Source organism: Camarhynchus parvulus, chromosome 2 (assembly GCF_901933205.1).
Source record: "Camarhynchus parvulus chromosome 2, STF_HiC, whole genome shotgun sequence".
NCBI lineage: Eukaryota > Metazoa > Chordata > Aves > Passeriformes > Thraupidae > Camarhynchus > Camarhynchus parvulus.
Window position 1 is genome coordinate 127940344 of NC_044572.1, and position 21150 is coordinate 127961493.

Consider the following 21150-nt stretch of genomic DNA (forward strand, 5'->3'; position numbering starts at 1 on the left):
GGCAGCAATGTGGCGATGTCAGGGCAGGGAGGGCCCCGGTCTTCTTCATTGAACAGCAGCCTGCTCTGCCTCGAGGGATTCTGGAGAAAACAAAATACCACGGGGAAATTAATTAAAAAAACAAACAAACAAAAAAAAACCCCCACAAAACAAAACGAAGAACAAAAGAAAAAAAACAAAAAACGAACAAACAACAAAAAAACCCACAAAACCAAACATAACCCCCCATGTTTCAGTACAAGCTTCAGTGGTCTCTTGCAGAGTTAACGAGCTTAGTGACTTCAACTCGAACATTTCAAGGGGGAAAAGGCCCCAAAAAGCACCAGTCTTTTAAAGGAATTCAGGGTAAATGGCAATGCACTCTACAAAACTTAGACATTTTCCCATACTGGGTCTCCGTACCAGTCAGAAGTTGTGTGATTCTGACTCCTGACCAAAGGAGCGTGGGGGGGCTTTCTCAGGGCAGAGAGGTGCCTAGCTTAGGGGACAGTGTACAGTCTCTTGCGGAGTTACTGTGCCTCGTTCCTGTTAAAGGCACTTCACGAACATTCTAGAGCAAGCAGCCCCGGCCCATTTCCCAAAGCGCTCCAAAGTCGCCCCGCGGGCTCTCCCAGCCCTCACGGACCCCTTGTGGGAGGCAACGGACACAGCGCGCGCGCGCCCGCGCTCCGCCGGCTTCGCGCCCTCCCGCCCCTGCGCAGTGCGTGCGCGCGCGCGCACGCACGCACCGCCCCCTCCTTCTCCCCCGTCCCCCGCGCGCTCCCTCAGCCTCCGCGTCACGTGACCGCCTTGCCCTCCTCTGCAGCCAATGGGCGGCGCGCCGCGAGCCGCAGGGCCCTTTATAAAGGCGCGGTGGCGGCGGGCGTGAGGCGGTGGCTGTTGGGGGGTTTGGGGGTGGTGGGTGCGGTCGGGGCTGCGCGGTCCTGTCCTTCCGCCCGCTTCCCTTCCCGTGCCGTACGGTCCTTCCGCCCGTCTCCCTGAGCCGCCCGGGAAAGGCCCAGGTCTGTGCCCGGGACGGGCGGAGGGAGGAGGAGGTGGTCGTGCCGGAGGCGGGCGGGCGGCTGGGGAGGGGCGGCCATGTCGGGGCCGCGCAGCGCCTGAGCGGGCAGCGGTATCCGCCGCGGCGGCGCGCAGCGAGAGCGGGTCCTGCCTGCCGCCCTGCCGGAAGGGAGAGCGGGGCCGGCGGGGCTCGGTGCCCGCGCGGGCGGCGGGTTCGGGCGGTCCCTGCGGAGCTGGCTCGGTCCCATCGCTGGGCGAGCGGCAGCAGCGGCGCCGTGCACCCGCAGAAGGGCTGTGTGTGCTTGTCTCCTCCTGTCTGCCGTCCCACCTTCGTGCCGGAGCTCTACGTCTTCTCTAACAAACTCTCTGCCTTGCTTCTCCCCCCGGCCCCCGGGCTTCTGCTTTGTGGATGTTGGCGGCTTCATGTTGTGACAGGAGAATGTGTGTATGTCCTGGGCCCAGGCGGATCGGTATGTATCTCCCTTCGTGGACCGACGGGCTCGGGGGTCGGATGGGACCCGGGGAAGGGGCTGCAAGGCTGGGCTGTGTCTGAGGGCTGAGGCCGGAGAGAAGGATTAACAGTACTGCTTGTGTTGAATGCTTCTCATTCCTCCTCGCCACCTCCCCGTCTTCTCCAGCTGGCTCGTTCAGGTCTGTCAAGTGTAGGAAAGGCACCGGAGTGTTTTTATCTGAAGCCGTAGGTGTCTTCGGCACAGTGTTTTGGAGGAACTTGTCTGTGCAGTGTCAATTAGCCCTAACCCAGTATGGCTCTAACGACCCTTTATTAAAGAAAGGTGGAACATTTTCCTGTTTTTTTTTTTAGTGTAGTACTACAAAACCCCTTAAGTTGACCATCTGACTCGTTATTGGTCGTATAGTATTTACAGCTTGAAAAATAGCACTTGTACCCCGCTCTGGGCTTGGAGAGGTATTTACACTGGATCAATTCTAATATCTTGACAAATCTTGAACTGTACCATTTCTGATTCTTCTTCTTCTCTGCCATCTTTTGATCAACCATAATGATCTTGGGATCTTAATTATTATACAAAGGTCAGCTGGAGTGTCTGATTGTATATGGGGCAGCTGTGTTGTAGGGGTAAGTGGGAGAGACTTTAATTTCAGTTCATGTTTGGACACTTGGAATTAGGCATTTACTTAATCAACTTGGAATTATTGGAGCTGGTATGTGAAACAGACTGATCTCGTAAGCTGGCATAGATCTACTGTAAGTGATATGAGCCGTGGAAAATGTGAGGCCAACTTCTTACTACTTCCTCGTGGATTTCATTTGATAAGCTAATAATTAAAAATCATGAAGATATCCTCTGGTGGCATTGCAGAACTGTTACAGCAGCAGTACATTTGTATTTTTGCTTCATCATGTAGCAAAAAAACTGTCTGAGCAGTTGAGGCACCACTGTGGGTCAGCACTGAACATAAATGCTGAGCACTCAGGACAGCTTGATCCAGGTGGAGTCTAATGGGAGACCAGTGCTGAAGCTGAGGTGCTGCTGTAGGCTGGGCACATCCATAGAACCTTAAACAAAATTGTTGCTTTTAAATGTCATGTGAAGAAATGTACAAAACTGTTACCAAAATAGCTCCTTTATAATTAGAAGGCAGTGAATAGAATTTAAAATCTATATTTGGAGTTACAGTGTACTGCTGTCGTGCTGTGTGCATGTGAAGCCTGGACTGGAGAAGGAAATGGCTACCATAAATTCAGTATGCATCTGGAAGCTTCAGCCAGTTCACTGCTCCTGGGCATCTGGACTACAGCCCAGGCTCTTCCTGGTACCTGCACAACAGAAAACTTCAATCTTCAGCTGTCAGTGGGGGACTCAGGAGAGTTTTAATCAATGTACAGCAGTCACTCGTTAGTACTGGGGAGTCAGTGGAGTGACAGGAACACGAATTCTACTCTGCTTTCAGCGCTTAGATGTCATGTAACACAGAAATGGACTCTACTCTGGTTTACTTAAAAAGAGCAAACAAGGGAGGGAAAATATGGCTTACTTCCCTTTCTTGAAACAAGGAGAATGGGGTATGAAGCTTTGTATGTTTCCAGACACTTCTAAGCTGGCCCAGGTGATCAGAATCACAGCTGAAGCTATGGAAAGCTAATAGAAATTGCAAAATGCAATTTCTTGTATTTTGTATTTGCATGATCCTTTAGACCGAGTATTGGGACTTGTTGCATATTTTATTGGGGTTGAGTCTTCTCTGGTATGCTGGTATGCCTGCTTGGCTAAAAAAAATCCATTTACTGACTGAAGCACCTTGCATAACGCAGCAATATCAATTTCTTCAGTAGAACAATTTGACATCTAGCAGTGCTGATAGATTAGTGCTTATGACTGCAGTCAGCCTTCTAATGGCCTCTTCTGAGAAAAAGCTTTTGTGATGATACTTGTTCATAAAAGAGAAGATTGAATTTGCCTTAAATGTGTGTACTTCACACAAGGCACGGTTCAACTCCCCCTCCACTCTGGAGTTGTCTCTCAAGTATTACATTGTAAAAGACTTCCTGATAACGAGGCATAGTGAATAAGGCTTTTGAGAGGCACTCTCACTAATGTTGTGATTTGGTATGTAAATGGAGACAAGAAAGAGTATGCCAGCATACTCTTTCTTCAGGGAAGTGAAAAATACGGGAAGCTTTTAGATGTGGCAAGTAGCAGTAGAATATTTTTTCAGATACTAGTGGTTTATCTTAACACTAAACTAGCTTTAGAGTATTGAGCAAGGCTCTGTTCTAGTCAAGGAAGCAAACAATTTGCGTATAGTCCTTCAACTGAGTAGCCTTTCAAGGTGTTTTATAATCTTATAATGTACTGGGATGGAATAGCTGTTGGAAAGCTGTATTTCTTTTCTACCTCTTGTACTTAACATCTTAAGCTAGAAAATTGCTGCATAGGTTGCTGTGGCTGTTTTATATATCTAACACAAGTTTGAAGCTTTACATGTGAAAGGAGGGAAAGAAACCAAACCCATTACTGACTTCTGATTGCATAAAGAATATCAGTTCTATCACCTACTTCTTGCTTTGGTTGTCTAAACAATCTTCATTGTGTGTCATCTCAGAGTTGTTTCTTAAGTCTCCCTGTTAGATGCTTTCTCTTCTTCAGCCTTAGAGAAGGAGTTTTCTTTCTTGTGTGCCACATGTCTCTGTCAGCTATGAAATCACTAGGAAAACAAATAGCTGTAAAAGTCCTGTGGCGATTCTGTGGAGTGCTCCATGCTAACTATTGTGCTAAGGTGTTTGAAGGTTGATTGACTGTCTGGGTGATGCTTTCACTTCCTGCCTGCTATCTGAGTGGGTATCAGAGCTAAAATACCTGTGCTGAAGTATGGTTTAGCTTTTTTGTTACAACCCAATGTAGTGTCTATAAATGAGCACCTTGCAATGCCTTTCTTTGTCAAGTCCTTTGGAGCTATGAGCTCCATGTAATAAGCAACTTGCTTAGGAGCTGTAAACATCTTAACACAGAATTCTGGGGAGAAAAAATCTCTTAGCTGTCCCGCTAAGCATAGTTGTTCTCTTGTCTTTCAGCAATTCCAGTCCGAAGCTCCAGGCTGCCATTGTTGTCTGATGCCATGCCAGCACCAGCTCATCTGTTCCCATTGATTCGTAACTGTGAGATTAGCAGAATAGGCAGTACTGCGTGTTACTGCCACCATAAACATCTGTGTTGTTTGTCATCTCATTTCGCTCACAGTCACTTCAGATATGCACCACAGAAGAAATTTGCGGCACTTTACAGGCCAAAGGAGCACTTTAATCACTTTATTCACGCAAGGGATTATGCTTCTACGCCGCAGAGGTTTTACCTCACCCCTCCACAGGTCAACAGCATCCTGAAGGCAAATGAATACAGTTTCAAAGTCCCAGAATTTGATGGTAAAAATGTAAGTTCTATTCTTGGCTTTGACAGCAACCAGTTGCCTGCTAATGCTCCGATAGAGGACCGGAGGAGTGCTGCCACTTGTTTACAGACAAGAGGGATGCTTCTGGGTGTGTTTGATGGCCATGCAGGCTGTGCTTGTGCTCAAGCTGTCAGTGAAAGACTGTTTTACTACATTGCTGTCTCTTTGTTACCTCATGAAACTTTACTTGAAATAGAAAATGCTGTGGAGAGTGGCAGAGCTCTGTTGCCCATTTTACAGTGGCACAAGCATCCCAACGATTATTTTAGCAAAGAGGCTTCCAAGCTTTACTTCAACAGTCTAAGAACTTACTGGCAGGAGCTGATTGATCTCAACAGTGGAGAGACTACTGATGTGAGAGAAGCTTTAATTAATGCCTTTAAGAGGCTTGATAATGATATTTCTTTGGAAGCTCAAGTAGGAGATCCAAATTCTTTTCTCAACTACCTTGTACTGCGAGTAGCATTTTCTGGCTCAACTGCCTGTGTAGCCCATGTGGATGGTGTTGACTTGCACATTGCTAACACGGGTGACAGCAGAGCAATGCTCGGCGTTCAGGAGGAAGATGGATCTTGGTCTGCAGTTAATTTGTCCTATGACCACAATGCACAAAATGAACATGAAGTCGAACGTGTGAAAATGGAGCATCCAAAGTCTGAAGAGAAAAGTCTTGTGAAACAAGATCGTCTCTTGGGTCTCTTGATGCCTTTCAGAGCTTTTGGTGATGTGAAGTTTAAATGGAGTATTGAACTGCAGAAGAGAGTAGTGGAATCAGGCCCAGATCAGCTGAATGACAATGAATATACGAAGTTTATTCCTCCAAACTATTACACTCCCCCATACCTCACAGCTGAACCAGAAGTCATACATCACAAGTTACGGCCACAGGATAAATTCCTGGTTTTGGCCACGGATGGGCTATGGGAGACAATGCACAGGCAAGATGTGGCTAGAATTGTGGGGGAGTACCTCACTGGTGTTCACCACCAACAGCCAATAGCTGTTGGTGGCTATAAGGTAACTTTGGGACAGATGCATGGTCTCTTAACAGAAAGGAGAGCAAGAATCTCTTCAGTATTTGAAGATCAGAATGCAGCAACTCACCTGATACGTCATGCAGTGGGTAACAATGAGTTTGGAACTGTGGATCATGAGCGACTGTCCAAGATGCTGAGTCTTCCAGAGGAGCTGGCTCGAATGTATAGAGATGACATTACAATTATTGTGGTGCAGTTCAATTCACATGTTATAGGTGCATATCAAAATGAGGAATTGTGAATTTAATGCAGTGAACTAGTTACTAAAGTTGTAACAAGGGCCAGTATGAGCAGCAAATTAAAAAAATCCACCCAAAAATAAAATCTAAAAAAGCCTTTGGCAAACAATTTTCATTTGTTAGATTCAGCATATCTATTGTTCCTGCCTTTCCCCAGAGATCTAAAAACATGGGAAGTGCTATTGACCCAATACAAAACTTGAAGAGGATGTCCTAGCCTGGGAAAAGAATTTTTTATAACAACTTTGCACTATTGATTTCATGAATGCTGCTAAAACAATGACTTGAATTTGGCAAATTTGGATGAGGGAGGATGTAGGATAAAGAATTAACTATCCAAGATCTTGCTGTTCAAGAAACAGCTTGCTTATAAAATATCTGCAAATATATACACTTAGGGAAAAGATAAGTAAAAAGTATTGTTGAATTTTTTACAGGGCTAATACTTGCAATGGTTATCTGTGAATATATTGTCTATTGTTTCTTCTAAGTAGAAGGTCACTTGAACCAAGTAAGTCTTCAGTGTAACAAAGTTGTCTCACTTTCATATGGACAATGTCATTCATGTAAGGATATTTGTCTAAGTGTTGACTTTCAGGGCAGGTCTAAGCCATAATCAATACCTGAGATTCTGCTACAGTTTAATCATATCTTATGCACGGTAATTTCTGAATTTCTTGTGCATTAATACTTGGCTGTGGTTTTCTGCACAACTTGTAGGGCAATAACACATTACAACATGCAGCAAGATAGATAACTTCATGGAGGACTTCAGTTTTCAGTATGAAGAAACTTTCAGACTTTTTGAAAAGTCAGTATTCTTGGTTAAGGCTGTGTTTGCTTTCCTAAAGGTTATGTCCTTCATGGACTCCAGCTCTCCCTGGCATTGCTTAGCTACTAAATAATTTTTCACCTGAAAAGATCAGGAAGTCATTGCTAACCTCTTTGTACCTTTGTAACTTGCACTCATTTTCATTTTGGATATTTCAAAAGGTCACAATACATATCCTTCACTTGAACTCATATGTGTAAGTTGGGTGAAAAACTACAAATTAAAAAAATTGAAGTATGGCTTGTAAATAGCATTTTAATTGGGAAGCTGACTGGCATGCATGTGTATGTTCAGTGGCTATTTCTAGCAACTTTTAGTTGTGTGTTTCTGGGCAGCTGGTGTATGCATGTTTCTACAGTCCAGAATAGTATTGCAGAGCAGTCTCTGAAATGGCTCTGGCTTGGAATGGTTGAATTTGAACTTGAAGATTGGCTGTACTTGTGTGCCAAAATTGTTGGGCTTGTAATGGTAAAAGTAGAGACTGACAGCTAACTGGTCATCATTGCATTTATTTGAGGTATGTTGCATTGTGTACAGATTTATTTTAACCTGCCTTAGGTTAAAACCTGAAATGCCTGCTGAAATACTAGTCCTTGATGACTGAGTGAACACATTTAACTTTATTCCTGGGTTCTAGAGAACAGTGATAGGTCAGCTTATTTCACTTTACCAAGGTGTTTCAGTTAAAATACCTCCCTAGGCCTCATCATAGCTAGTTGAATCAACACTTAACTGAAATATGCTAGGTCTCTAAAGTGGCATTTTTTACTAAATATGTCTTGCCAATTTATGCTACTGTCCATAGGGTGCACTTAGTTTGAACAATGAAGCTGTGCTGTAGTAAACATTGGCTCCTCAAACTCACAAATGCTGTGTGTGCTCAGTGGCCTGCAGCTTTAGTATGTCTCTACCTAACCTTAACTATCAGCATTGATATTGCTGTGAGGTTAATGATCCCTAAGTTCACATTCAAGATGTACACAACCCTTCTTTATTTGAAGGGAAAAGGGAAACTAAAATGCTTAGACAAGTACTGGCAGTTGACATTGCTTCTATATGTTGTGTTTTGGTGACTGTGTCATTAACTAGGTCAATAAACTATGTTCTATCATTCAAATGCAGTATGTATCTCAGCTGTTGCAGTATTTAACTTTCTTACTTTTTTTACTGTTAAAGCTCTATTAACCTGCATTGATGTATTTAACCTACGATTGTTGATACAGATTTGGTACAAGTTATAGCTAGAGGAAATGCACATTGGTCTCACGAATACAATTTTTGTTGAGGAGAAGCTGCTTTTTGTAGTAAAGATACTTAAGTATGGGGTCAGACAATATTTATGTATTGCTTGGAGACTTGCTCAGTATGTATGCAGTGAACAGAAGCAGCATAACTGCCTGCTGAACAGGTGATCTGAACAAACATCTTTTAACAGATTCCAATAAAATGATCAATTATGCAGAAATCCATGTGTATTGAGTTATGTAGAATGTGGTATCTGTTCTGCTAAGACTTTGTTCTTTTGTGTGATCCCTGTTACAAATACTCAGATGGCCAAGGAGAGTGAAGTATAAATGGAAACAGAGAATTGAACTTCAGAGTGCTTCAGTGTCACTGTGAAGCTCAATGCCACCCTGCCTCAGGCATGCTGCTGCTGCCTCCCCCAGGCAGCAAAGCTCAGATCCTTCCATCAGAATCGCTGTGTGTCTCGTTCCCAGCACCTCGTGAGTACCTTCAGGGGCAGTGCCGCTGAGGAAGCCAGCTGCATTTTGGGTTTTAAAGCTGGGTACTGTACTCTGTATCAAGCAATACAGCATTTCATAAACAGTCTAAAATATGTGCAGATTAAATTGGGGCGAGAATGAGCTGATGGTGAGCTAAACAGAAACAGCTCTTGTGCCACAGGCTGAGGACACATTTGCCTTGTCTGCCAGAATTGTTGAATTGTGGAAAGTACAGACATTGTGCATATAAGGGTGATGCTGGGATTACTTTGTCAAATAAGCATTTCAAAGCTGCAGATATGTGGTTCAGCCATGGAGAATGGCTGAATCTTGACAGTCAACATCAGATTTACCTTAATCTTCAAAACTGTTCTCAATTAATGTGTCAGTTCAACAATAATACTATATAAAAGAGGAGTGGGAGATATGTTATCTCTGTTCCCTTGTGTTCAGTGGTATGTGCATTGAATCCCATCCATCTGAATACTGAAGCACAACCCGTGTCAGTTGTACAAAGGGTGTTGTTTCTAACTGAAGTTTATGTAGAGCTGTATTCAAAAGCTTCCTTGGCAGGTTTCATTATTGCTCACACCACTGACATGGTGCTGGTTGCATTTGCAATGCAATAGATAAGCCTATTGTTACAGTGCTGGTTACACCTGCTGTTTTATTTGCTGCTTGTGAGTTTTACTAATAAATTTCTGGGTAGAGGGGAAGGATAATCTGACTTTCATGACTGGATCACAAATTAAGTATAAGCTGACAGGAACATTGTGTGGCAAAATGAAAAGCAATCTGAAATGCATAAATGGTCTGTTCTTATCTGTTCTGCCAGGTCTGAGGGTAAAAAAATGCCAAGCATCTTATCTCATGTATTGATCAGTGTGCAGGTCTTCTGAAACTGCATTTCTTGCAAATGACCCACCTAATCAGTCATGAAGCTTTCCAGGATTGCATAAAACTTAAGCATAAGAAAATACAGGCGCCATTCAGTATATACTACGATAAGCAAGTACTTTATGGTAATTAATAAGAAATAAGATTTTGGTGTTTTTTTAGAACTTAACAAATAAAAGGAGTAGACTGAAAGTTCTCTAGCTGAAAAAATAAGGACCACCCAGTACAAGATTGTTTTAGGATTGTTCTCCCTATATAGTCTCTTTCTGTGTTGAAGCAAAAAAAAAAAAAGAAAATAACTGGTTCCTAGTCTGGATAAGTTAGTAATCAGTCTTACAGATTTTAGGGGATGTTTTATGCAGCAGGCTGTTCACTATCCTCATGGTGAATCTGAATGAACAGAAAAATTATGCTTCCTTTATTAGACTTTCCATTAGATTTCCTAGATAGAAAATCCTCTTTAATAAAACCTGTGAATACCAAACTATTTTATAGCATTATGAACAAACTGGTCAGTTTTAATATCCAAAATGTGTACTTAGGGGAGCCTTTAATGAATTGCCTCACATCTTAACTGCAAAAATAATTCAATTAGGGCTGGCTAATTTGCCATCATGTTCATGTCACATGATGCTGCAAGACCGGAAGAATGCCCAATAAATAGGGAAATTATTGATGTTAACAGGAAAGCACCCGTGAGCTGGCATGCAGCCATGCATTAAGCATAGTTTCATTCAGAAGCTCTGTATTAATTGAATGAGTCTGTTAAAGTTGCTATAAGCCTATAGTCATTAATTCTGTAACCTTTCCTGTTGCTCATCCCTAGTACTTCTTTGCCCACTGTGGTAGTGCAACAGCTGGGCTAATAACAAAAATACAATTTTCCAGCATTTTGTGCAAGGTGATTTAAATGGCTAATAATAATTAGTGTTCCCAGGTTTAGGCAGCTGGGAGAGGAATGAATGTTCCTTCCCTGGTAGCAGCCTCTTCTACAGGGGGAAAAGTAAATCTTTCTCTTAACAAAACCTGGCTGCTGTACAGAAGACCTAGCCATAGCACAGCAGTGTTTAATAGGGATTTATTACCCCTGCCAAAAAGCAAAGTGTATCCATTTGTACAGCATGCTGCCACCCTGCTACTCTGAAGATAGCTCAAATTTCCCTGCACAACTTGATGTATTCCTGTGTATGAAAAAGTACTGTTGCTTATGGGCAGATCCCTTATCTGCTTTTTCTTAAGACACTGACTTGGGTACTTGTGTGTGTGTGCTGCCTTGTGAGTGTTGAAGTGCCTGTTAGAGGTGATGGAGCTGTGTTCAGCACATGCTCTGGTGTCTCAGTAGCTGTTCAGCCCATGCCATGCCTACATTGAACTCCACTGAGCACAAGAGAAGCTTTGTCACCTTGTCCACCCATAGGTAGCTCCATTTAGGTGTTTCCTGGAGGCAAATCTTAAACATTTTTCCCCAGGTCTTCATAGGTATGGTAGTCCTGAAGTTTTTGCATCTGCCACTTTTGCATAATTACTTCAGAGCTTTTATTGCCTTGTACCTAATATTCCTGTAATTAGCCCTATTCTAAGGGCTTGTTCTTGCTCTGACTGTTAAGGTATGTGGAAGTGCAGCTGAAGCTCCAGTGTCATTTTTGACCTACACAGATGGTGTGTAGGATGTCACTGCTGTGCACTGCGAGGTGTTGCTGTTACACCAAGGACTCTCTTTATCTCCTGTGCTCCAGAGCCCTGCCAATGTTTAACAATTAAGTCAGCAGCATACAATTTCCTTGGCATAACCTCTGAAGCCTCACTTGGAACAGTGTTCAGCACTGATTCTCGCTTGCATGAGTAGGAATCTGTAAAGCTTCCAGCACAGCTGATCAGAGGAATCTATGTTCTTCTACTCTTTCTTTTACAAAGCTCAATCTCAAGACCAGCTCTACATAAAAGATGATCCAGGTCTTTACATAGTCCCCCTTTATATGAAAAAGTAAAATTTCCGAAACTGAGGAGACAATGTCTTTTTATCAAAATAGTCCAGCTTGTAAAAGGCTGAAATATTAATTAAGGCAGAAATAGATCCTGAACTTAGAGCTGATAGTACAGAAGGCAGAAGAGGCTTCTAGCGGGTGGCTTGGCAGCACTGTAGTGTGGCAATGCAAGGCAGTCCTGTGTCTGTCTTCTGACGCTGACCTGGAAATGAACACTAAAGTACCATTCACTGCTTAGCAAACACTGACACTAAAAAGTCTGAGAAGCTGTCAGAAAGACAGATAAGCATAAAATTCATGTATATTTTTGACAGACACTTAGTATTTTTAGTATTTGGGGATTTTTGACATTTGGGCCATGTTTATATAACTTCATGCCAAATCATGTTCAAACAGGTGAAAAGAATCTATATTCTATGGAATCAGTGTGTATGAGACACTTGTCACAGCTGAGGAAGGCTCCTCTCTACTCATACTACTTAGTGAAGAATATGCGAGGAGCTGTTGAAAAAATCCAACTGACAGAAAAACGCAAAGAGAAGGTCACACAAGATTAGGGCCCAGAAATGACATAGGCTCTCCAGGTTGGTAGATTACAAGTATTTAAGCTGAAATACTGCATTTTAAAGCCACTGTATTATACAAAATTTTGGGAATTAAAATTGTTTAAGCTATGACAAGGGTTCAGACAGTGATATTCAGTCATATCATGACTAAATTGATAAATGACAATTCTGATGTCTGCTGTATTTGCTAACCTATATTAAAATAGAGATATTGGAGTGTTATGGATCTTATTTCTCAATGCTTCAGCTTAAAGGAGCATTTGAAGCCTATCACAGTAGTGATATTAAAAGCTCAGTTCTGAGGTCAGAGAATCATAAAAGTCCCTTTGATATGAGATCAAGTGTTCACAGGGTACCTGCAGGAAGAGTGCTTGGAAAATCTCACTGGCTGCAGCAGCTAACTCTTAAAAAAAAAAAAAAGGTGACACAAGGTCTGTCTAGCAGATGAGACATAAAAAGCCCATCATAAGTTGTGAAGCAGTGACCAAAATGGGAATACGAAGTTAGGAGACAGATTTAGATAAGCAACAAAATGTGGAGTGTTTCAAAAGTACACAAATACAAGAGCGTGAATCCTAAAAAAATTCAGGATAAAGTAGGAAAATGCAAGGGAGAAAAACCCTGTTATATAATCTGTCTTTAAAGCTGAAATTGCACACATGAAAGAAAACTTAGGTATGTGTCATAAAATAACTGCAGAAGTAAACCACAATAATGTCAGAGATGGCTATGAATGAAGAGAAAGGTTTTGCATCAGTTATGCTTGGTGAAATAGTCTGCTCAGGAAAACAAGCAAACAGCAGATCAAGAGATGATGTTTAAATGTTTACTGCTTCTGTGCAAATATGAGAACAGACACAAGTCAAATGTATGGGTGCAGGGAATTTTAATATCCAAGGGCAGTGCACATTACTAAACAGTACTTTCCTGATTTTTGCATTGCAATGGCACCTCAGTACAGGAAACAGAAAGAAAGCTGTCAGTGAGGATGAAAGAAAAAAGGTCAGAAAAAATTAAGTAATGGAAAGAAAATCGTAGCTGAGGAGAACTTGTCACTTCATTTTCTGTCAGGCTTTTTCAGTCATTCTAATTTGAATGATACCTGTGTGGTTTTTTTCAGATGTTTTTGAAAACATCTGGGGCTATGTTTGTAGACCATGAAAAGTTAAGTTTGGCTTAGAATGTAGTGAAAAGCAACTACATACTGACATTTTCACAGTTGCTAAAATGCCAAACCGAGTTTTGCTCTTCTGCATTCCACCGGTTGCTGCCCAAATGAATGGTAAGGGTTGTGGCATTCCCTTGTTCAACAGGTTTTTCTTGTTCTCCATACCTCAGGTGAATGCTGCTATCCTGAAGACAAAGAGTTCATTTTGTCTATGTTAAATCACCCTCACCCAGAACAGTGCTGCAAGTATGCAAATGGCGTCCATGTGAGTTCCTTAAATGGAAAGCATTTCCTCAAGGCATTTGGAAATCCTGCCAGTCCATCGGAGACAGCTGGGTCAACTACTACTACCAAGGGGGGAGTAAATCATCAGATGACTGAATTGTTTGCAAAACTGGGAGCATCACATGATGCCTGGCAGCTTCATAGGCAGAGAAACTAAAATTTTTATCATAGGATAAAAATAGGACTTTTGGGGGTGTTTCATTTCCAGAAACTTCCTCTGAGAAAAAAATCAGTTGGCAGAATATTCCACTGGTGAGAATTTAGTAGAGCAGTGAATATGTCTGTAGTGATGGTGTGATTGTTTGGGCAGGACCTGCCAGGAAGGTAACTGCAACATACATTTCAACTTTGCAATAGCAAATTGATCAATTATTGACTGAACTAAACAAAAATTGCATTCTAGAGCATTTGACTACCAGGGACAGTAATACATCCACACCTGACAGCAAAACGTAACAGGAAAACAAAACCCAAAGTAAAAAGAAAACTTTACTCAGATCTTAAGCTTAATAATTTAATGTGCAATCCTATATATACCATGACAATAAAAGCATTATTGGTCTGGATGAAAGTTTGTAAAATGTAAAGTAAAATATCCTGTTCCAGCTGAAAAAAACAAACAAAACCAACAAAAAGCCTAATGCACCTATAACAAACAATTTCCATTGTAAGTTCCAGGTTTTCTTGTAAAAGTAAGGTAAAATTCTGAAAAGCTGGTGGTTAGTTATAAGGACAGAGATAATGTTTGAGGAAATTGATACCATTGTGATCTGCTCTTGATTTTAAAAAATCAAAAGACCTACTCAAAAACAGGTCTTTGCACATGTATTTGTAAGAAAAAACTAAGAAGCAGCAAAAGTTATGATAGCTGCAAAAGACATCTTGGAGTCAAAATGTGTATTAATTGTCATATGCTTAAATGCCAAGGATTTAAACAAATTAATTTGCTAGTTATCTTTTTTCTTAAAATTTCAGTTAAACTAAACCCTTTTTTTTTTAATTAAGAACTTGAATAAGACATTCTGTATCTCTAAACTCCTCTCAAACATGTTGCATCAGCTCTGCTTAGCATTCCTTCACTCGAGTCAAAAAAAGAGAGGGTCAGAATAAGGAGGAAATTGTGGTTTGAAATTGTCTTAAACAATTTAAAAGATGCTCTGTACATTTCTTAAACTGGAGGCAAATTCTAGGTGAATTTCATTAGACTATTTTCACAGAATATTGGGGGTTGCCAGAAACCTCTGGGCATCATCTAGTTCAACTCTCCTGTTTAACTTCCTGGTCAGTTAGCAAAAATTGCTGTTGCGGCTAACCAGTTTAAGTAAAGCTTCAGGCAGGTCAAGACAAATTTGGATAAAGTTGGAAGACTCTATCCTGAGGCCTTGCAAATTCAGTACAAAGCTTATGGCCCATTGCTAGCAATGCCTACACTGTATTACAGGGCTCTGTGGTTATGAAGTCCACACTGGCTGCTCCCCGTAACCCTATGCTTCTGTTATTGGAGGTGCTCTCCAGGAATTCTTGCTCCATCACCTTCCAGAGGACAGAGATGAGGGTGATGAGCCTGTAGTTCCCTGTGTCCTACTTGAAGACAGGAGTGACCTTCACTCTTTTCTACAGTTGAGGAACTTTTCCTGATCACCATATTCTTTCACAGATAATTGAGAGTAGCTTCAATGACATCAGCCAGCACTATCAGGAGGCATGGATACAGCCCATAAGGCCCCATGGACTTTAATATGCCTTTGTTTTTAATTAATGTTTCTTAACTTGATCTTCTTCCTCTTGCTCCAGACTTTTTCTCAGGTTTGAGAGCATGAGGTCCCTGAAGGCTGGCCTTACCAGTAAACACAGGTACCTCAGCTTTCTTGGTACCAGATCCCCTACCCCATTCAGCAGCAGGCCCACATTCTCCCTTGTCTTGCTTTTGCAGGTGATATACTTGTAGATGTCTTTGCTGCTGTCCACAATTCCGTACCAGGCTCAGCTCCAGATGGGTTTTGCCTTTTCTAGCCCTGCCCCTGTGTGCTTGTACAGCATTTCTACATTCCTGGCAGTCTACCCATCCTTGCTTCTACCTCTTGCAGAACACTTCCTTTTTCTATTTGAGCTTTGTCAGAGTCTTCTTGCTCATATTTGCAGCTGCCTCCTGCCTTTGACTGATTTCCTGCATGTTCAGATGGATCATTCTGAAGCTGGAGGAGGTAATAGTTGAAACTCAACTGACTGTTCTGGTCTCCTCTTCTCTCCATGGATGCATTGCGCAGGATTTCTCCAAGGAGACACCTTAAGAGGCCACAACCTGCTCTCCTGAACTCCAGGGATCCTGCTATTTTCCTTGTTTCCTTTTTGTGGGACTCAGCACCATTTCATGACCACTGCAGCAAAAGCTGCCTGTGACCTTCACTTCCCTGATGAGTTCTTCCTTGTTTGTATTCCTTGGTTTTAAGTGTGGGGTCCAGCAGCATGTTTTGCCCCCATTAGATCTGTGATCATATTTGTTAGCAGCTGCTCACTCCAGTAACCCCCAGATTGCTTGGGTCCTTCTGGATTGACCTTCCAGCCAGTATCATAGCAGGGCAGAGTTAGAATGCATTTGTTAGAATGTGTAAGTTCAGCATTTAATCAATTTTATGAAAACAATCTGTTGAAGGTACTTGTTTCTGAAACATGCAGGAAAAAAATATTATTAACAGCTCAGGTGATTTTATTTTGCAAATAAAATTGTTGCAAAGTAGGCAACAATTTAAATTGAAAAGTAATCAAGATAGCAGCAGACAGTAAAAAAAGAGAGAAACTGCTTACCTTACTGTGGCTTCTGGGTATTAAAATAAATGTACTAACAGGAAGAACCACACTGCTTTTAAAGTGAGTGAGCTGAAAACTGAGCTAAAACTCACCTACATAAAAGAAATCTTGAATGACATTCTTCCTCATGTGAAATCAAGATAAATCCTTGCTTGTGCTTTTGAGGTATCTGGCAGCATTTTATTGATCTTTGACTGGCATGAATTTTGTTCCTTATTCTACTAGGCATGACTGGGTAACTGTAGGCAAGTTGCTCAAGATGAAGTTTTGAAACACAGACACTTAATTTGCAAACCTCAGGCTTTGGATTAGAGTTTCAAAAGCCCGTGCCCATGCAGGCTGAGTGCACATGCATCCTTTTGGCTTCAAACTGCTCTCAGAAGGCTCAGTACACCTGAAAATCGAGCAAGGGAAGTCACAACTGCTCAACTGTTTGCACATTTGCTCTTCTTACTTTTCTTACTCTTCTTCTCCAGACTGATGTAGCTGTAAAATAGTAATGGGGCTATTCACAAAGACAGTGCTCAGTTAAACTAAGCTTTGTGGGTTATTCTGAAATAAGCACAGTAAATTCAAAATGAAAACTGCTGTTGCACATTCATGCAGCAACTTTATTGTGGAAATCTTTCTACTAACTTCTACTGTGTTTCTTTCAGCGTCATCCTGTAGTTCCCAGGGAAGCAGTTTCACTCAATCACACCTTCCTGCCTGGACAAAACATGCTTGGCATCATAACTAATCGAGTGTAAGGAAAAAAATTTTATTTTTGTAGGTTCTTGTTGTAGGCAGTTGGTCTTTGATGTTCCTTCCCTTTGGGTTCATTTCCAGTCACAAAACATCTGTTCTCCTTGTAATTGGGAAAAGTTGGGATAATGTAATTAGGCAAACATCCCCTATCTGGCCAATCTTCTTTCTCATGGGAGTTTAGTTGAAAAGAATGCCACTGTTCCTTTTATCAATGAGTGATTCTTCGCTAATCGCTTTGGCCTGGGTACAGCTAAGGCAGAACTCTCGTATTTTCTCTAAATGAATTATTTGTAAGCGGGGCTCCTCCTTGTGGGTGATGTTCGTAGCACAGGGCCGGGCAGAGGCGGGCCGGTCCTGCAGCTGACTGGCTTTAGGCGCAGCAAATCATTAAGGATTAACACCCAAAAGCCTTTCAGTCGTATGCCAGCACTTCACACCGGGGTTCATGCGCAAGCCCGAGGGGTGCTAGATGGTTACCAGCTCTGGAGGTGTTTTTGCAGAGCCAGGCCAAGGCAGTGCAAAGGAAGACGCTCTCCAGAGGAACCCAGCCAGCCTTTCATTCACAGCAGCAGCTAATGCGCTGCAAGGCACGATGGCTGATACCAGCAAATTTACCCACCACTCTTCAACTAATGTAAAATTAATTTTACATTAAAAGGAGCTGCTGCTGCCAACAGCATCAGGCTTGGCAAGGGCGAGGACCCTGAGAGGAAACACTTCCCTTCATCCTGAATTAATGCAAAATGGCCCTGACCCAATCTGCCTGCAGTTTTATTTAGTGGTGATTTTTCAGTCAAATATTCTCTTAGCAAAGCTGGAATAATGTGCTGCATTTTCAACCTTAAAATATAATATCTGAAGATTATGTGGAAATAAAGGATCCTGTCAAAGTTGAAACTGTCCATTCATGTTCGAAAAATTCAAATTTTACCTTAATAGAATTTATAGATGACTCTTATATGCAATTTTTCTCTGATGTTCTATATTATATATATTTCCAATCACAAAACATGTTCCCCATCTAATTATGAAAAGCCAAAATAAAATTAGGTCCACCTGAAGTAAAAACAGAGATTTGCTCAGTATAATCCTTTTGAATTTTCATTAATTTAAAATTGGTTATTTATGAAAGGCAAACTCTTAAAAGGAAACTGACGCATTCTTTACAGAAGTTCGGAAAAAGGTCTCCCTTTCTTTTATATTAACTGCTTTTTTAATGGTGTCTTTAGGAAGCACTGCTTCTCTTTGTGCTTAGCATTGAGATTACCTGGGCAGGAAAAGCAGTGAAGGATGGTTCTGGTCCTGGTGGGGTGTTTGTGTAGCTCTCAGCTTTGGCAAATGGCAAGTGCAACATCCACACTCACTTGGAAATGAGGGGAGGAAAAAGCAGTCATTCAACTTCACTTTAATACTGTTTTCTTTTAACTTCTAAGCTAGAAGGAGAAGAGGAAGCAAAGTTGTATGTCTATGCATTGTCTTTATTCTCTAGCAAACATGTTCATCAGGGATTTGTTACAGAACTTCTACCAAAGCAATATGCAGGTGATTAGACAAGATCCAATACAGGGAATAGCCTCCACAGTCCTCCTTTGCTTGGCTCTTGGTCATATTTTCACACTAGACAAGACACAAGCAATGACATGTCTGTGTCTTTCAAAGTACAGCTGTGACCAGATGTGCATCTGTGCCTGGAAGTGTGAGCAGTCACGAGTGCTGGCTCTGAAGTTCCACACACTGCAGCTTTGTCTGTACATTTGTCAGCCACTGTGAGCTTGCTGGGAAGCAGAACATAGTCCAGGGACTTCTCATGTCCCTTTCCTCATGCTGTAGCTTCACCCTGCTGAGACCTGAAGTGCCACCAGAGCAATCAGAGGAGTCACCAAACCAGTAATTTGAATTTCTCATGGGATATAACCTTGTAGGTCCTTGGGACATGAAGATGACCACAGTGCTGTTGTGATTTTCCATTTTGATTAGAGTATAACAGTAGAAATACACTATGAAAGTAATAGTTAAAAAACCAGTCTAAGGGATCTGAGTGAATCATTATCTACTATGCATGCTACTGACTGCAGAAAAAAAATCCTATACAGATAGGTGAAGCTTTTTCTGTACAGGTATTTAAGAAAATAAGCCAATTTGTTTGCTTTTTGTAATATGGAAAGCGTATATTGAACAGCCATGGAAAGAAATAAAAGTAGAAACTATAAAAGAAAGGGTTTCTTACAATCAACCTGTCAACAGTCTTGTCAAGAAGAAATGAATCTGTTATTATCTTGTGTCTGTGTCATTGTCACAGAGAAAATGATATCATAAACAGCTGAAGTACTTGCAGGATTTTATAAATGCATTTGGAAATTAGAATGACATATCTTTAAAGGTGAAAGCAATTTTAAGCACCCTAGGAAGTACATTGTTTTAGTGACAAGTTATTTTTGACTGCAAACTATGGATTTCCTGTAACTTTCTCAAAAAACTGTTATGTTGGCTTTGGAGATGGTATAGAAGACAGAGTGGAATGTGAGAAGAATGTTTTAGTAAATATATAAATATGATGTGTGGATTTATTGCCAATTGTATTCCTGGTTCAGTCAATAATTCAAACAAGCCTTTCTTAAAGAATCTAATGCCACTGTATTGTAATTAATGCAAATTTATCTTCCTGAAAGACTGGCAGAAAGACACCTTTTAAAATTCAATATGCATATTGGTCCTCAAAGGAAGAATAAATTAGCTTGAACAGTTTCAGAAGAACTAACAAGATAAAGAATTGGAAAATGCTTGAACTGACAGGACTGATTTAGGAGAGAAATTGGTATTTGAGTGGATATGCATGAAATTATGATCTGCCTGCCCATCTCACCATGTGGAAGATGAGCAGCCACTTCATGGCAAGGTGGGGTTTTTTTTCCTTTAAGTTTTGTCCTTATGATTAGTCCTATATTTTATGAGAACATGATCCTGACATTTATGATAGATTAATTCTATCATTGTCCTATACATAACAGAACTGTTAGCGCTAAAATTCTAAAATTTGTCTGAGCTTCTGTAACCCAGATCTCAGCCTAGAAAGAAATACTATTCCCCTGTGATAGAAACTGACTTTGGAAAGGGAATTTATTGATATGATTATAACTGGGTAGATCCTCTGGTAAATCACATTATCCTAGTGGTTTGCACTAAATGAACTTCTGGCCTGAGCTATCTAGAAATTATTATGTTGGTAAATATGATTAGCAAAACTCAGTCCTCCTCTTGGTACCTTATGGGAATCAGGTTCACCTGTAAGAAAAGCAAATAATTTGTTTAATGTACTGATAGTGACTAAATGTAGGCCAGAGAGGCAAAACAGTGTAAGAAGCACTTTGTTTTATGTTGTATCTGTGAACCTTCTGGACATTCCTAAACTTGGCCTCTCAATGGCAACAAAACACCCCCCATCATTTGCTGAAACAAAAGCTGCATGATGTTTGCATGATGCCCAGTGTGCTGCCCTCCAGGTCCTTGGGTCCTGGAAGGAAGGGCTGAGCTACTGAAGTCAGGGGGGAGTTGGAGCACTCACATTCTGCTTTGAATTTTGGAAAAGTGTTTGCAATGTTTGAATTTACTCCCTGCGACTCCATGCTGGAAAGCTCCATCTGAAGAGCGTTCTGCTTGTTATTTCTTACATCTGTCACAATGCTTGTTGCAGGCCTGAGTGTGGATGTGCCCTGGCTGGCATAAACCAAGTGACTCATGAGTCAGGAATGCCTCTCTCCAGATTCAGCTCAACTCTGCAGATTGAGATTGCTTGGCCTTTGCTTTTCAGCTGACATCAAAGAGTGCAAAAATAGTTGAAGTTTTGTCTCCAGGCATTTTCCTTGGTTTAAACTGGAATTCTCAAATATTTCCATTTCACAGAGCAGCAAATAGAGTACTTTGTGCCCAGAGATT

At 41.4% G+C, this 21150-nt stretch overlaps 1 protein-coding gene across 3 annotated transcripts; it reads left to right on the top strand.

The window, feature by feature from the left end:
• Positions 1-876: 876 nt before the first annotated feature.
• Positions 877-8502, top strand: PDP1 (pyruvate dehyrogenase phosphatase catalytic subunit 1). Of its 3 annotated transcripts, XM_030943609.1 has the most exons (3): positions 877-1001; positions 1435-1469; positions 4556-8502. In XM_030943609.1, exons 2-3 carry the CDS (start codon positions 1439-1441, stop codon positions 6205-6207), a joined length of 1683 nt encoding a protein of 560 aa, XP_030799469.1. In that variant the 5' UTR covers positions 877-1001; positions 1435-1438; the 3' UTR covers positions 6208-8502. The 3 variants fall into 3 exon arrangements, with proteins under 3 accessions (XP_030799469.1, XP_030799470.1, XP_030799468.1); XM_030943610.1 differs by lacking the exon at positions 1435-1469 and having other exon boundaries at positions 883-1001; XM_030943608.1 differs by having other exon boundaries at positions 899-1469.
• The last annotated feature ends 12648 nt before the right edge of the window (positions 8503-21150 follow it).